The sequence below is a fragment of the Monosiga brevicollis genome, genomic scaffold (assembly GCF_000002865.3).
Source record: "Monosiga brevicollis MX1 MONBRscaffold_23 genomic scaffold, whole genome shotgun sequence".
Classification (NCBI taxonomy): domain Eukaryota; class Choanoflagellata; order Craspedida; family Salpingoecidae; genus Monosiga; species Monosiga brevicollis.
Window position 1 is genome coordinate 101252 of NW_001865060.1, and position 16311 is coordinate 117562.

Genomic DNA, 16311 nt, shown 5'->3' on the forward strand with positions numbered 1-16311 from the left:
CGGACACGCACGGCTCACCAGCTGCTTTGCACCTAACATCGCACCCTTGCCGCTTGGCTGTTGTTTCGTTCTCACTTCGGGGTTTGCTTCGGTGTTACGTAGGCTGTAGATTACATTGAACCAGAGCTGCCTCTCGTGCGCAGCCGATCGGGCTCGCGAAGCAGTCGCCGTGGCTCGCAGCGGCGCAATTCAACTTCTACTCGGAGCAAGTAGTGTCAGGCAATGTCTGTCTGCTAAACCCTAGCCAGCCTGTCCCTCGCGGTGCGGTGTGCGGTGTGCGGTGTGCGGTGTGCGGTGTGCAGTGTGCTCTTCTTGCTTGCGAGTCGCGTTGTGTCGAGGCTGGCATCGATCTTCTGCTTTTCCTTCGTGTGAACAAAGATTGTTGATTAATTTATTTGCACACGTGTCGAAGGCATGGCCCAGCCAAGAGATGAATAGTCACAGTCATGAACAATCAGGGTAGCGCGCGTAACAAGGGAAGCGCGTAGAAGTTGGCATGTCGACTCAGACCATTTGCTTGCAGAGCCAGGCCAAGCACCACTTGAGATCCGTGAGCATGAGTTTAAGAGCTCGCGTCCAGGTTTCTTCGGCTGACTTGAGACGGACTGACAGTTTCTCCTGACGCCGATCCAAGAGACCATCATCTTGGATTCTAGCAAGCAAGAAAAGGCGACAGGCAGGCAGGCAGGCGGTAAGAGGGATGGCGCAAAAAAAACAAAAAAAAAGACAAAGAACAGAAAAAAACTCGTTTTAGTAGATGGGTCATATTGCAAGCTCCAGCACAACGAAAGGAAAAGCATTTACGTGTAGGGTAGGTCAAAGTGAGGGTCGTTGGCCTGAATCTGGCTACGGTATTCGTCCAAGCAGTGCAAGAAAGCCACCATAGCTCGATCAAAGCTGCATTCCAAGAAAAAATTTCCGTGAGCCGTGACACGACGTGGGACCAGTATCACAAAGCAGACTCGAGTCATGGGCGGGTCACGGTGCAGGGTGCAAGTCTTGAGATGGGCGCGCTGAGCGCACGTACTCGGCAGAGGAATAACCAAACATGGAGCGACTGCCACTCATATACAGCGGCAGTTTGGCTTTGGTAGCCACCTCCTCAATCCGTGAGAAGCTGCCGTTCGGCACGAGCTGGTATCTGAGAGACACATTAAACAATGAAGTGAGATGATTAGCGCTGGTGACGACCTGGGTACAAGAACAAAAGTAGAAGAACCATGGTTGGGCAAGACGTGGGGCATGTGGGAGCGTGCACAGACTTTGAAAAGTGCACGTTTAAACGCAAGCTCATGACATGCAGCAGTAGTAGGGCTTGACCCCACGCCGCGTTGATTTCATCTGCGTCCACCTGACAATAAGACGATGAATCGGAAAGAAAAAAAAAAGGGAGTGAAAGTGTCGCAAATTGCATCCATGTTCGACCAAGCTTCTTTATTAAAGTCATGGGCACAAAACTAGCCCAGCATCCATGGTCGGATCAACGTACTCGAACGACAGGCAGCCGGCCAAGACGAAATCCATTGATAATGCCAAAGTGGTTGTCAAACCTAGATCATGGGCATGACATGGACGTCACGCCCAAAGGCACGGGACATGAGAATGCCACAGGTACAGAGTAGAGCCAAGCTCGAATTCAGCGAGCTGTATGTCTCGGAAAAGCGCACCAAATGTGAAATGCATCGTTGAGAACATTGGTGCGCCTCAAAAACTCGAGCTGGTCGCTCAGTTCTTGCTGCTGAATCTCAAGCCTACGCGCGGCAAGGGGACGATGGGCATGGGCGCAAAAACTCTGCCCGCACAGACGGCTTGGCCTGACGAATACCAAGAACTCACTCGGCGCGTTCATCGTCAACGTCCTGCAAATCCAACTGCGCTTCATGCAAGCTTTGCAAATGCCTGGTTGCGAGAATCGGTCACCGTGTGACAAAACCATGAGTTTGAGGCGCACACCACGCAAGATTGTGAACCACGATGGGGCCACAGGGGCGACCGGTGTAGGGCAAGGGAAATGGCGGCGGCTGTTTTCAAATTGCCGCTCACCTTTGTTCCTCGTTTTTGAGTTCTTGAATTGTGGCTTCTTTGTCTCCAATAGCGCTGCGCAGATCGGCTGGTGGCGCGACACAGGTGCAGGAAATGAGTAGCGAACGGTGGTTACAAGGCGCCCCCCCAAAGCATGAGCCCGCAGAGTTGGCCGCTGGAGCACGCGCGTACCTTCAGCGGCGTCAAGATCAGTGAGCTGCTTGCTGAGGGTCTCGATCTCTTCGTCCACGAGACGAAGCTGGTCGAGAAGCTCTTCCTCTGGTGGGGCATGGTCAGAGTGTGACTGCGAAGCTGCCAAAAAGTCACTGCCGGATGCGAGGGACGGACGTGAAGCTTGAGCGAGCCAGATGGAAGAGGAGAGAGGTCTAGGCCAAACATTGAGCGGAGACGAGCCTACTTCATCTCGCGACGACGCTCGCCTAGGTCTCGAAGCTCCCGATCCAGGTTGTTGAGAAGCGAATTGGTGCACTCCTGCGGCAACCAAAGGCATGCAAGGGTCGCGACATTGTTGAGGCAAGGCCAGTCCGTCTCATCTACATTGTGGCAGAGCCAGTCATCTGCCTAAGCAGCACAGTCGGCAGGCCATGCAAAGTTTTTACCTCGCACAGCGGATGATCAATCTCGCTGTTGCTTGACAAATGATCAAAGAGCTCCTGCAGAAGTTTTGGGTTCTGCATGGCACCGAGGGCTTGCTCAAGAGCTTCCATATTGGTGTTTTCACCGGAGCTACTACATGCAGTGGGTGTGAGATATGTGAGCAAAAAAGCCCAGTCGTGGCTGCCCGCGCAATCTAGAAGGTTGGACAGGCGAAAGAGGGGAAATATGGCGCGGCCTGCGTACGGCAAGAGCTCCACATCAATGACTGGCGTCTATGAGAGGAAGGCAGCAGCGTCATCATGAGGGAACAAGGTGGTGAAATCTGTGTGATATTTGAAAGATCGTCTTGCCCGGCGTGTTGCTGAATGCCGAGCCCCAGATGGTGGGCGCTGACTGTCAGCTGCTCGTGTGCCAATCCCCACCTCACCTGTTGATCGGCCGGCGGGGAAGAAGCGCCGGCCGAGGCCGCAGCAGGTTCCAGCGGCTTGTCTCCGGGCGTAGATGCAGTAACGTCTACTGCTTCTGCCTCTGCCTCAAGGCCAATCAAGAGGTCGTCCATTGTACCTGCCAAATCGACGTGCAGGCGCACAAACTCCTGCTCATGAGCCTCTTGCTGCCATTGATGACGGCCAACCGGCCAAGCCACTCACCCCCAGCGGCATCGCTATTGATCTGTGTTCTAAGGTCAGTGATGGATTCAGATGCCAAGCCACGCCTACAACGCTGGCAGCAGAAATGCACATGGGTCGACGTCTTGCCCAGTGATGGCGCTGCCATGTTGCCTGTCGCGCGCACAAAAAAAAAAAAAAAAAAAGGAGAGAGAGAGAGATTATTTTGAGAGAGAGAGCATCAAAAAAAAAGAAACGCCAGTTTTTGTTTCGCTTTGTGTGGTAGTTTTGTGTCAACTCGTTCTCGTCACACGGGTATGATTGACATCGGATGGTCGATTGGGTGGACGACGGGTGTAGAAGAGCAGGGTGTCATGTTTGTGTTGTGATTGCAATTGTGCCGGCTTCGCGCCGGTTCGGACAAAATTGAAACAAACAACACCTTCCGCCCCCCAAGGTGTCGTCTTATGGCACAAGTCAGCGCACTCGGATCAGCGCCTCAGATCGGGGCTTCGCCAGGCAGGCTCTTTTCTCGAGCCACGAGTTTGTGTTGCTGCAGGTGCAGCCGAAGCAGCATGTTCTGAAAGCAGGCATCACCAGATATACAAAGTGTCAAGATGAGCGACAGCTGAGGTGAAGAGGATGGCAAAGCAACATGTGATTGAGGACAGACCATCGTGTTGTCAACCAGATCCCGGGCTGTTTGCACTGAGTCTTCGATGACCGCGGCCCGCACGTTGCCTTGCGTCGCGTGCAACACCTATGCTCCGCCGCACCGCACGTCCACACAGACGCATAGATAGACACACACGCACGCACGTTATCGTGGATGGTGGCATGCTGGCTCTCAAGCAAAATCGCACATGGCTCAACAGACCTTGTGTTGGTTGTCGATTCGTGCCGCAATTCGCCCCTCACTGATAAGAGTCACCAATTGCTCCTCCAACGCCTGTCGCCATACAAGTCAACCCCGACCAAGTCAGCATGGTCCTCTCAGTCGGCAAAAAGTGCATGGAGCCACGCTGAACTTTACTTACCTCAAGCTCCATATTGAAAGTGGCAGCCATGGCATGCAAGTCAAGTGCAACATAGGGCGTGACATGCTGCCAACAGTTCACAATGCACGGGCGCACAATGAGCACAGCAGTGGGGTTTGGGGAATCGTGCCAAGCCTGCACGCACCTGGATCATGGCGCGTGCGATAATGTTCTCATAGAGTCGGGCCCAACTCTTGTTGATGTACATGTCAGCCATGGCTAGAGGCTATCATGAATGGAAAATGGACGTGTGAGCTCGGCTCGCGCCTAGCTGCCTGCGCAGCTGACTGGAGGTACATCGCTACAACAGGTCGATCAGCCTTGTCTCACCTTGACTTTCTGCAAAATATCCAGCAGGGAACGATACTGTGCCTTCACCATAGCGCGCAAGAGCTCACGTATCTCTGGGCAGCTTTCCATGTGTTGCTTAAGTTCGCTGTATGGCGAAAACGTGTGATCAAACAGAGATGGTGAGTGCGCTGGAGGAAAAATCGAAATTTGCCAACGCCAGCCCGTTGGTCATCAACACTGACGTGTTCTGCAAGAGCAGCACGAGCTCGGGACGATCCAGCGAAGCCAGGGCAGAGAGTCCACACATCAGGCTTAGGTCACGCGAAGTCATCAGCTATGTCGGTGAAGGTTGAGGTCGACCCCACAATCAGGCGGTGGATGAGATGACGCGCGCACAGTCAGCTGGTGTGGATCGATCTGTACCACAAGGCATCATGCCCCGGAAGCGAGGCAGGTCAAGTGGCGCACCTCACAAGCGGTCCCATTCTCAGTGTAGGCTGCACTTGCAAGCAGCTGCACGCTTTTGTCAAGCTTGCCAATCATGAAGGTAGCCAATCCTTCAAGACAATTGAATTGTGCTTCGGCCTTGGGCTGCAATGATAACGAGTGCTTGTGTGAATAGGGATGCGTTCTGGCGGCTGGGGATGCGTCCGGGGGAGGAACGAGGCTTACGTGATCGGGTAAGATTTTGGACAAGCGTTCCTTGTTTACAAGGGTAATGACGTGGGCCCACATGCCCTGTTCTGCTGCCAAGCGCGCACTCTCTAGACTGTACTGCAGCATGTCTTCGGGCGTTTTACAGTAGTGTGGCACGCGCGCCAGGTATCGCGCGGCCGCTCTGTGCACATGGGGCGGTTTCAAGGCCGTCACAATGGCCACAAGCACCGGTACCAGTGGGCAGGCTTGGAGGATGGTGCTCGAATGTTGACATACGTGAGGTCGCCGCGCTCGTATTCAATGTGAGACTTGCGCAACAAGGTAGCGCGATCGCCCAACTGCTCGTGTGGCGCGAGCGGCTGATCCGATTGTGCCTCCTAATCAAATCACGTGGTCCATGGTCATTCAAGTAAGACGGTCGGCTGGTGGCGCAGCGTTCATTGCCATGTGCCCGGTCATCCCATGTATTTTGGCCTGTTCATTGCCATGTGCCCGGTCATCCCATGTATTTTGGCCTGTTTCTCTTTATTCTCTCTTTTATTCTCGTCCTAGCTTGTCTTGGTCTCTTGTTGTATGCTTCTCAAACACTAAGACCGCCCTTTTGTACAAAGTCTCAAACTCACCGCCATGAGGGCCTGTTCTCGCCGGGTTGCCATCTCAGCCTCGGTGGGCATGTTGGCAGGAAGGGGCACGCCTTGCGCTTCGCTATAGTTGCCAAGAACGCCAGGATGTGGTCAGAACCCGAACTTGCAGCCGCCTCGAGCCCCCCTTGCACGACATTTGCAAGAACAGGGCAACTGCAAAAAATGACAGGCCAGGGCCACAAACCAAGCAACTTTTAGGCGAGCACAGGCAGACTCGTAGAGCTCGGGCGAGGACAATGTTGCGCTCAGCTCTTGCGCCAAACTGTAGGGGAGCCACAAGGACATGAGGCGCAACACGGCGGAAAGGTGGCGCGAGATGGCGAGGAGGTTCGAGCCAACAAGATGACGAGTTTTGTGACTCACGTCAGGGCGGGAATTTGCAGCGGCGGGCAGCAGCGGGCCAAAAAGTCGAGTCGAGCGAAGCGATTAAAGCCCTGATACTGCATGATGTATGCCCGCAAATCCGGCTACAAAAGCATTCGGGCACAGGGTGAGGGCACGGCACACTCGCACCCAGCAATGTCATCCCATTAGGTTGTTGCTTGGGAAGAGGTGGCACGTACAAATGGTGACTCGGCCAAATGAACTTCGCCCGGCATGTCTGAGTGAGACAAGCCGTGTTGCACAGCGAGTGAGTCCTCAGCATGGCATGAATGGTGCTTCAAACATGGGTCGAGGGGCTAGCGCATGACTGGGCCTGCCACGCTCATCGGGCAAGCGGGGTAGAGGCCATACCTTCGGTAATATCCATCCCTTCGTCTGCCATGGTGATGGTTGCGCGGTGTGTGGCGGTGTGGTGTGGCTGCAGCTTCGATGCAGAGCTGCAGCGGCGGGCTCGTCCAAAGTGAAATGAGCTGGCTGCTCACGCCACCAAACCTTGCATGCGTACACTGCACTCTCCCAGGGGCAGTGGTACACGTGTCGTCGCCTTCACATTCACACCACGCGTTCAGGCGTCCTGGAGACCTTGTGCACACGACCTGCTCCGCCTGCCACTGACGCCGTGCCACTGACGCGTCCGAGACGAAGAAGCAAAAAAATAAAAAAATAAAAAAAAACGTTCACACTTGCATCTCTTTCCTTTGTCTGATTTCTACATCAATCTCATCTACTGGGAAGCAGCTCGGTACCCTCCTCTGAGATAAATCCTTTCTCAACGTTAATCTCTGTTTCAGCATGCTTAGTTCAGTTCCCGTTTTTGGTAATTTGGAGCATTCTCTTGTCAGGAACGATCTTTCCCATCCACTCTCTGAGACTTTGCACACAATTACGTTCACTCTCTTACGTTCACTCGTTCGTGCACTGCCTCTCTAACGCTCTGCTCTCACTTGTCACTGACCGTCTCTGGTGACGGACGATCAGTGGGGCGAAGGATCTTGTTTGACCGGGGACTGGCGCGGCGTGGCCAGGAGGATGAGGCTGGTGGACGATACCGCCGGAATTGTGGTCGCTGGTTTGACGCACGCGCTGCTTCTGTACGGCTTGTGTGCGGTACGTAACGTCCAGCCCGACTCGTGCCTTTTTATGCCTTTCTGCATGATCCGAGCTGGCTTTCCCGTCCGCCTCATGTCTCAGCACCGCCTTGCTAGATTCGCTACAATCTACTAGAACCCGGCTGTTATCACCACTATGTCGTCTTCACCCTTTACTTTATGGCCACCGTCTCCCATCTCCGTGCCATGCTGACAGATCCCGGCCGTACGTTGCCCGAAGCACCCCTTCCTCCCTGCCCGGCCCTTGCCACCGTCCGCCTCGAGCTCAAGCACATGGCATCCGTATGGCACCTTTTTTGAATACAGTGATCAAGCCCACCTGGCGCACGCGACCCTTGGATGCGTCCAAAAAGTCCACAGCTACTTACTGTGCCCGCTGTGTGCAGCCTCGCCCTCTGCGCAGCCACCACTGCAGGTGATTGATTACCTTGGCGCCCACCCCCCCTTTCTCCGCCCACCGGCTCATGCAATGCGCTCATCTGGCCTGCATGCCTCGCACGCTTCTGATCGTGCCTTTCATGATGGAATCATGACTGCGTCGCAGCACTTGTCGTGGCTGCGTCGAAGATTTGGACCATCACTGTGTTTGGAGCAACAACTGTAAGCATGCCAACTTTTGAGCCCTTACCCGCCCCCCTGCGCGTTTGATGCACTTGGCCTCCTGGGCGACCTTTGCCTGCCTGTCTGTTGATGCATATTTTATCCACTGGATCTCAGTCCTACCTCATTCCACCCCTGCAACTGCTTTTGACTGTAACCCCCGCACTGCCAGGTATCGGCCGACGCAACCACAAGTTCTTCATGTTGTTTGTTCTCTACACCTTTGCGCTGTGCTTGTATTCTGCGGCCATGATGGTTAGGCTCGTCATCATCTGTCCACCCCTGCGTCGCAACGGGCACCGCCTGCCCATTGAAGAGGTCCTGACTACTGAGCGCGAGCTAGCTCTCTGCCAACCCTGGTCCCCGCTACGCATCCTCGCCAACACCTTTCTGGGCGTCGAAGCAATGCTCTTTGGCATGTTTACCGCCATCATGCTCGTGGATCAGCTTGTACAGCTCCTCACCGATGCCACCACCATCGAGTCGATGAAAAAGGTTTGGCCTTTGATACTTGAGGCTGTCTTGTCGTGCCACTGGCACCAAGGCCCCCGGTGCTATATCCCACTTCCTCTCCGCCACCCCTTGACCCCAACTGTCTTGACCACCCCGATGCCATAGATTGAGTCGGAGCACAGGCACTCGGGTCTGCACGGCCTTCGTCGCATCTGTGGTCCCCTCTCGCCACTCTGGTAGGCACCGTTGTTCCTTTGTGCACTGTCGACAATCAGCCAAGCACTCACTTTCGTTTCTGGGCCTCGGGTGCATTTTCAGGCTTGTGCCTTGCCAGCCCCGCTTGCCAGCTAGCGACTATGGTGACGTGGCCGTGCTTGTGTAAGCAAGACACCGCCCCTACTGGACAGACCTTGACCAAGGCGCCTGTGGCGCATTGACCATATTCTTGAAGTTGCAACATCGGCCCCAATATCGTGATAACGTGGGCCGGTGCAGCGCAGGTCAAGGCCCGTCAGCCATGACGTGTTTTTCTTTTCCACTAATAAATGCCCTTGAACTATTCTTCCTGACTCCTTTGCTGTGTCCTGACCAAGCTTAAATGGGAATGAATGCGATCAGCGTGGGCCCCCCGACTGGCACATTCTTCCAAAACAGAGCCCGGTTTGAGAGGAGCGCCATCAATTCTGGACAAAGCATGAAGCAGACCATCTAGTCCCTCCAAGTCAACTGCATGGTGCGTCCGAGAAAGCCATAGGTATCTGCGACCTCATCCAACTGAGGTTGAGAATTCCAACAAGAAGCAGCCAAGTTGAGTGCCGGTTGCAGCAAGGCTCGAGGAGCTGCAGTAGAGTGCGGGAAGCCAGAGGGGCACAGCATACCATCTTGGACGTGGGCTTGCCAGCGCCGTGGCCTGCCTTGACCTCGATGCGCGCCAACAGAGGATTGGTCTGACGGGAAAAGCACATGTTGGTGAGGATGCTCTCGGTCACAGTTCTGTTTGACAAGGCTGAGGCAAAATTGGAAAAACAGAGGCATCGAGCTGCATACCTGCTTGGGATCAGCGCCCAGGGTGGCCTGCAGCTCGGCAATGTACTTGAGAGAGTGCAAGGGCACGACGCGATCATCGTGATCGGCCGTAGCCACGAGGATGGCTGGGTACTGGTGCTTCTCGTGACGCTTGATGTGGTGCAAGGGAGAATAGGCCCGCACCCACTTGTACTCCTCGGGCTTCTCCGGATCACCAAAGTCCGTGCGCCAGGCATGACCTGATCATGCCCGAGTGCAGGCACCCAAAATGCTGATGAGGGCAACGCAGAGTCGGGTGGCCGTCGAGTGAGAAGGGTGGGCAGGCCAAGACTACGCACCGATTGTAAATTTGTGAAAGCGCAGCATGTCCCTACAAGTCAGCCACAAGACGAGCAGAGAGTGAGTCACCAGCTCGCCCTTCATGTGGCATGCAGCCAGAGGGTACGCCAGACTAAAGCAAAGCAACCCGCTAAACTGACATGACGCCGACTTGGGCAATGACGGCTTGGAACAAGTCGGGGCGCTGGTTGGCACAGGCACCAACAAGGAGACCGCCGTTGGAGCCGCCCATGATGGCTAGCTTGCTGGGGTTGGTGTACTTCTCCTTGATGAGATACTCAGCGGCGGCGCAAAAGTCGTCAAAGACGTTTTGCTTGTTGGCAAGGCTACCTGCCTTGTGCCAGCGCTCACCATACTCGCCACCTCCTCGCAGGTTAGCAATGGCAAAAATACCGCCCAAGTGTTTGGCAAACAAGGCACGCGAGGCCGAAAAGTAGGGGGACAACGAGATGTTGAAGCCACCGTAGCCGTACAACAGCACCGGGTTCTCGCCGTTGAGCTCAACTCCTACAGCGAGGTGTTGGAGACAGCACAGAATCGTTATCTGTGGCTTGTTGGCGTTGCACCGGCCCGAATTTCTGAAGTTGCTCTCACACACCTTTGGGCCCGACAAGGAACATGGGAACGCGAGTGCCATCCTTGCTGTTGTAAAACACCTGCACCACCATCACAGGTCAGTTCGTGGCTTGTGGTGTCAGCCAGCAGAATCACGACAGACGCGCCGTGCGCATACTGTCGGGCGCGATAAAACCTGCCTGCTTGGCCGCGATATCCTCCGAATTGTAGTTTGCAATCTCGGTGTTGTAAAAGACTTCCAGGGGCTGCGGAATCGAGGTAGTAGGTGAAAAAAAAAAAAAAAAAAGAAGGTCGGGGTTCGTAAGGCTTCCATCGAGCACCAATAAAGAGCCCTGAACGTGCCGATGAACCGAAAGAGAGTGGGCAAGCGATCAAACTCACTGCGTCGGCTGTCGTCAGCATGGTACGATAGATGGTAGTCGGTGACGTAAAGGTGGTGACGCTCAGGAAAAGTTCTGTCGACGAGGAAGGTCGGGGCACAGGCGCACAATGAGATAGAAGGGCCATCAAGCTTGCAGAAGCTGTCACCGGAACGATAGCACAAGTGACAAGCGAAAGTAATTCATGTACAAGAACAGAATGCCAACGGCCGCACTGACCGGGATCATCGTGGCGACCACGCACAGAACCCACAGAGCCCACGGGGATGTCAAGCGTGTGCAAATGCTTGCCCGTTTCTCGGTCCATAACCTGAAAAAAGATCCGAGTCACCAAGCAAAGGGAACTATGAACTGGGAAAATTTCGAGTTGATGGGGTCTTGGCCCAACTGGGGCTCGTTGACACGCTGGGAGAAGGATTGCCGGCCAAGCGGCGCCACCATTGCTGCCCACCTTGACAACGCTCTTTACATCTTCCAAATAGGTGGCGATGAGAAACTTTTCATTGATCAGATCGACATCCTCAAGAACGCTGTCGGCCTCGGCAATCAGCGTTTCCCACTTGACCTATAGAGCCAACCCGGAGGGGAAGGGTTGAGAGGATTCGAGAAACTCGTCGGGCACCGTCGGTTCCTCATTTCGTGCAAAAGGGTAACGCATCTGCATGCCATGCCGCTGGCACTCTTGTCCAGCCCGATTGTAGCCGAGTAGACTGCACTGCACTGCACCGTACCTCTGAGGCGCTCAAATCGGCCTTGAAGACCTTGTTGTTTGGTGCATCAAGGTTGGACTCGAACAAGAATTCATCGCCGCGGTTGCCAATGTACGCATACTTGGCATCGAAGTTGTCAACGATCTGTCAAAAAAGTACAAGAAGGGTTGAGTATAAGTAAACCCAGAGCAATCGCTTGTACGGGCAGTGGGTATGCCAAACCAAAGCGGAACACAAAACAATAAAAAAAAAAAGGCACAGCGAGGGCGAAGCAAACGCAACGGCTACCTTGCGGAGATTGGGCAAAAGACCATCAATGTTGGCTGGGACCGGCGCCACAAACAGACGGTTGACGGGGTCACAACCATCGGAAGGCGTCACCAAGATGTACTTGCCTGTCAACCATCAGGACCCCCCAAAAAGAGGGCATGTGCACAAGTGAGAGCGTGTGGTGCCCAAAGATGAAACGAAGAAGAAAAAAAAAAAGGAGAAGGAAAGGAAAAAAAAACAAAAAAAAAAAACAAGAGATCAGCTCTTCCTTTTGTTTCCTACCATCAGTTGTGACTTGGGCTCCCAGATGCCAGGTGGGATGATCTGGGGTCTCAAAGCAAAGCACGTCCTCCGACTGCGGGGTGCCGATGCGATGATAGTACAACTTTTGGTGCTCGTTGATTTCTGTCTCTGTTCCTGGATCGGTGCAGTCCTGATGCATGAAGCCAGCCATGTGACTGATGAGGGCTACGCCACCTCGTGGGACGACGGGACGGCATCAAATATCACACCTTGGGCGGGTTGTAGCGGTTGTAGAAGAAACCCTTGGAGTCGTGCGTGAAGCTGAGGGATGAGAACTTGACAAACTTGAGCTCATCCTCCAGATCCTGACCCGTGGTCATGTCCAGCACCTATCAAAAGGGAGTGCTCTCTGTGAGTGATGACGCCAACAAGATCAAGGGCGGCCATGGGTGACGAGAGGGCCGAGGGGTGGGCAGGCTTGGCGGACCTTGATGGTACGCCAATCGCTGCCCGAGGCAGAGACGAGGTAGGCCACATAGCGACCGTCCTTGGAGACACCGTAGCCGGCAAGAGCAACGGTGCCATCTTCAGACCAGGTGTTGGGATCCAGCAACACCTTGGGCTCATCTTCAAGCTTTTCGCGCCAATAGATGGTCTACAGGGGGACATGAGTTTAGCAAGCAGAGGGTCTTGAGTATAGACACAAGGGACACCACGCCAAGGTGCCCCAACGCATTGATCATAAGAGAGACCCTCCACCGTGTCCCCACTTTTTTCCCCCGCCAATGTGCAAGAAAGTGGTTCTCCTGTGTGAGGTGGGTCAGTGGAGACACGCATGACCAACCGATTGATTGGCCAGCCCTGGATTGAAAGAGTGGAAGTAGCGGCCTTGGTCATCCTTTCCCGGGCAGCCGTGCTTGGGAAAGTTGAAAAGTTCACCGAGTCTGGGACCCAGAACAAACAGGGACGAGCCAACAGTCGTACGATATTAGGCTTGTCATCATGGGAAATGTGGTTGGGCGAGCAAGCAAGGTTGACGTTGGCAGGGCAGGCAAGGCCTGATAGGCAGTACCGTTGGCGAAACTTGTCACGAAGCTCGGTCTTGAGAAAAGGTTCAGAGATGGCGTTTTGAGCGTCGACAAAGGCCTTGGTCTCTTCGCTGTCCGGGTTGTGCAGCCAGTTGTAAGGGTCAGGCACAACGTCGTCGTGGAAAGTGTCAACCTGATCACTTCGACGCGCTGAAGGGTAGGTCAGTTTCTCCGCCACTGGGGCAGCCATGGTGCTGATTGGTTTTCGTTGCTGGATAGACTTGGCCGTCAAGAGAGAATTGAACGAGCACTGCCTGCTAAAAAGCAACTCAGGCCAACCGTGAGCACACCCGCTGGCCTTCACGACCAGCTTCTGTCAAGGGCAGCTTCTGGTAAGAAAACAAGTCCATCACCATTTTGAAACTTGCAGCTCGACCACCACGTCCAACAAATTCATCTCTGACTGACGACTGAAACCCGCCCCCCCCACGAGACTGTTCACCCGGTAGAGCAAACCGCGCGTCAGGGACCGCGCTGCCACTGGCGCTGCCACTGACGCTGCCACTGACGCTGCCACCTCACCTTAACTTCAAAAAATAAAATAAAAAATGCATCAAACACCACAAACTATTTGCTTGCGACAATATCTTCCATAATTGCGACAAGAACTCACACTATACCTCCATATGATTCAACAGTTATCTCATGAATAGCTTTCAAAACCCCTCCTAAACCCGCTTTGTCAGCAAAAATGAAAATGTCAGAAGAAATATGCGCGCGTGGGAGAAACTTTTTTTTTTTTTTTTTCGGGGCGATGGAGCAGCAGGAGGCAATGGCGGCAACGACGGCGCCGGTAGCGCCGGTTGCTGAAGGCCAGCCCCGGAATGAGGCGTGAGTGTGGCGATCATGTTTGGTGATGGAGGTAGAGGCAGAGGCAGGTCTTGTGTGGGGCGTCTGTGCGAGTGCAGCGGCTGATCTTCCTCTTGCTTGTTCGGCGTGCAAATCATGCAGAATGGCCGGCATTGTGAGCAGCGTGACCGGTCTGCCTCAGAAGCGCTTCTACCGGCAGCGCGCCCACAGCAACCCGCTGGCGGACCATGTTTTTGTCGAGTTAGTCTCGTGGGCTCTGCTTGACCTGCGATATAGGCTGCCACGGCCATGTGTGTCAATGCTTGCTCACCCAAGGATCCTTCCCAAACCTAGCCCGATCAAGCCAGTCGATGGCGACTGGTCGCCCGTATACCCGATCGTGGCTGAGCCAGAGCACAGCCACCGCCGTGTCGAGTTTCTCGATGTCGGCTGTGGCTATGGTGGCCTGCTTGGTACGCTTGCATCCAGAGTTGGCATGGTGACAATGCGCACGACGCCTCATGCCGTGTGCTGCTTCTGTCGCCCTCGCCCGGCCTTATCATGACAGTGGAGTTGAGCGGCATGTTCCCCGAGACCCTCATGCTGGGCATTGAAATTCGCGTCAAGGTGGCTGACTACGTCAACGATCGCATTCGCGCGCTTCGCATGTACGGTGCTGCCGTGCCCCTATCATGCACCAGCGTGTCGCACTTGAGCTGCCCACCGGCACACCCCCTGCCTCTCTTTTGCGTGTCTGACTTTGCCGTCGTTGCATTTCCAACCCGCGTTGCTTAGCCAAGAACCTGGATCTTATCAGAACGTCGGGGTCATCCGAACCAATGCCATGAAGTTTTTGCCCAATTATTTCGCCAAGCACCAACTCTCCAAGATGTTCTTCCTCTACCCCGACCCACACTTTAAGAAGGTGAGTCTGGTTTCAGCGTTTGGGCTTGACTCGCTTGCATTTGCATCAAGCCTCACCATTCGCTTGCTCGCTTTGCCCGCTCTCTCAGAAAAAACATAAATGGCGCATTATTTCCGACACCCTGCTCGATGAATACGCCTACGTTTTACGCGAAGGGGTGGGTTTTAGTCGATGCAGGAAACCCGCTGACCCCCCGCCTCCGTGCCGGTGCTTTGGCCCAGTCTCATTGAAGCCACGTGCAGGGCATTGTGTATACAATTACAGATGTTGTGGCCATGCACGAATGGATGGTGCAAGCGCTGGACCGTCACCCCCTGTTTGAGCGCGTTGCCGAAGCCGAATTGGTGCGCACTTGCCTGTCCCCGCGAGAAAGATGGACAGCTGCGAACGTACATTTAAGGAGGAAGGGGACCAAACAACGTACTGAGGACACCAGTCGTTCACTCATGCTCCCTCTGTCTGCAATAGCGCACGGACCCAATTGTCCCCAAGCTGTACCAGTCGACGGAAGAAGGCAAGAAGGTTTATCGCAACAAAGCTGCTGGGGAGAACCACGGTGATGGAGATGTTCGACTCGCCGTCTTCCGCCGGATCGCACGCCCCACGGCCTAGACATGGACGCAGTTGCAAACAGAGAATATATCGTTTTCAATTGAACAAGAAGTATCCCTTTCATCGGCATTCCCGCGCTCTGCGCCGGCCCCTCGTTCATTACCCTGTCACACTTTTTTGCTTCTTCGCCGTGCACCATCTGCTCTTATGCGCTCCTCGTCCGAGCGACGCGTTCATAAACAAAGGGTCAAAGAAGAGGAAGAAGAAGTGCTCCAGCGCCTTGGCATGAGATGACGCTAATCAAGATAGGCCAGGCATCGAGTCGGATATGCTCTAGCCAATCCGGTGAGCACGGCCAGTGCCAACCATTTGGACCGAGCTACGTCGGCTGGTCGCCGCCCTTGCCGATCAGTCAAGGTCGGGTCAGCTCCATGATTCATTAGAATCTCCACTGCTCGCCAATCGCCGGCTCGGCAGGCATGGTGCAGCGCTGTTTCGCCGTGTGTATCTTCCAGATTAGGGTTACACTCGGGTGCTGCTAGCAGTCGGCGGGTGGCTTCGTGGTGCCCTAGCCGCGCAGCGATTGAGAGGGCACTCTCGCCCTTGCTCTTGGCCTCGTAGTGCGCCGGTGCTGAGACGGCGGCTGTCCGCAAATTCACATTGGCCCCCGCCTGCAAAAGCACGTTCACACTTTGCACGTGTCCATATCCTGCTGCCTTGTGTAGAGGGTACAGGCCAAAAACGTCGGGTCCCTCGTCTGGATGAACGCGCGCTGCCGTCACGAGGTAATAGGCCACATGATGTTGGTTGTGCCAAACGGCGTGCTCCAGAACGGACATGCCATGACGATCCTGTGCTCGCGGTGAGCAGCCCGCCTTGATCAACAGGCGAACAGCAGGCAAATGCCCGCCTTGAGCAGCCACGCTCAGAAAGGGGCGCTCAAGGCCTTGGTCGCGCAGCTCCACGTCCCCAAGCTGCGCGGCCGTTTGC

At 54.7% G+C, this 16311-nt stretch overlaps 4 protein-coding genes across 4 annotated transcripts; 2 read left to right on the forward strand and 2 right to left on the reverse strand.

Moving 5' to 3' along the window:
- Window positions 1-504: 504 nt before the first annotated feature.
- On the reverse strand, window positions 505-6323 carry MONBRDRAFT_33692 (uncharacterized protein; the record flags this gene model as incomplete). Its single annotated transcript, XM_001748471.1, has 24 exons — window positions 505-652; window positions 805-897; window positions 1028-1141; window positions 1263-1351; window positions 1490-1550; window positions 1668-1751; window positions 1837-1899; window positions 2044-2110; window positions 2215-2348; window positions 2441-2514; window positions 2643-2912; window positions 3068-3253; window positions 3922-4008; window positions 4126-4197; window positions 4286-4351; window positions 4431-4511; window positions 4616-4721; window positions 4819-4910; window positions 5045-5167; window positions 5249-5414; window positions 5510-5610; window positions 5857-5938; window positions 6062-6139; window positions 6241-6323. 24 exons carry the CDS (start codon window positions 6321-6323, stop codon window positions 505-507), a joined length of 2520 nt encoding a protein of 839 aa, XP_001748523.1.
- A 967-nt stretch (window positions 6324-7290) lies between these two features.
- MONBRDRAFT_27994 (uncharacterized protein) lies at window positions 7291-8805 on the forward strand (the record flags this gene model as incomplete). The annotated part of the gene is made up of 5 exons (XM_001748400.1): window positions 7291-7368; window positions 7467-7575; window positions 8143-8465; window positions 8589-8659; window positions 8742-8805. The coding sequence occupies 5 exons, from the start codon at window positions 7291-7293 to the stop codon at window positions 8803-8805; spliced, it is 645 nt and encodes a 214-aa protein (XP_001748452.1).
- Window positions 8806-9087: 282 nt separating this feature from the next.
- Window positions 9088-13313, reverse strand: MONBRDRAFT_33693 (uncharacterized protein). The gene is made up of 16 exons (XM_001748472.1): window positions 13040-13313; window positions 12812-12911; window positions 12455-12622; window positions 12237-12356; window positions 12007-12157; window positions 11743-11849; window positions 11476-11598; window positions 11196-11309; window positions 10964-11054; window positions 10746-10819; window positions 10522-10609; window positions 9929-10295; window positions 9788-9819; window positions 9471-9688; window positions 9302-9370; window positions 9088-9197 (listed from the first exon to the last, which is right to left on the reverse strand). Exons 1-16 carry the CDS (start codon window positions 13243-13245, stop codon window positions 9132-9134), a joined length of 2094 nt encoding a protein of 697 aa, XP_001748524.1. The 5' UTR covers window positions 13246-13313; the 3' UTR covers window positions 9088-9131.
- A 694-nt stretch (window positions 13314-14007) lies between these two features.
- MONBRDRAFT_27996 (uncharacterized protein) lies at window positions 14008-15381 on the forward strand (the record flags this gene model as incomplete). The annotated part of the gene is made up of 6 exons (XM_001748401.1): window positions 14008-14105; window positions 14199-14317; window positions 14413-14512; window positions 14640-14769; window positions 14858-14926; window positions 15238-15381. The coding sequence occupies 6 exons, from the start codon at window positions 14008-14010 to the stop codon at window positions 15379-15381; spliced, it is 660 nt and encodes a 219-aa protein (XP_001748453.1).
- Window positions 15382-16311: the final 930 nt, after the last annotated feature.

Excerpts from the sequence above, each read along its gene's own strand:
- MONBRDRAFT_33693 (XM_001748472.1), bottom strand. The coding sequence starts at position 13,245 with ATGGCTGCCCCAGTGGCGGAGAAACTGACCTACCCTTCAGCGCGTCGA. Across the intron at positions 11,310-11,475 it reads CCGATTTGAGCGCCTCAGAG|GTCAAGTGGGAAACGCTGAT; the intron begins GTACGGTGCAGT and ends TTGGCTCTATAG. Across the intron at positions 9,820-9,928 it reads ATTGCCCAAGTCGGCGTCAT|GGACATGCTGCGCTTTCACA; the intron begins GTCAGTTTAGCG and ends GCTGACTTGTAG.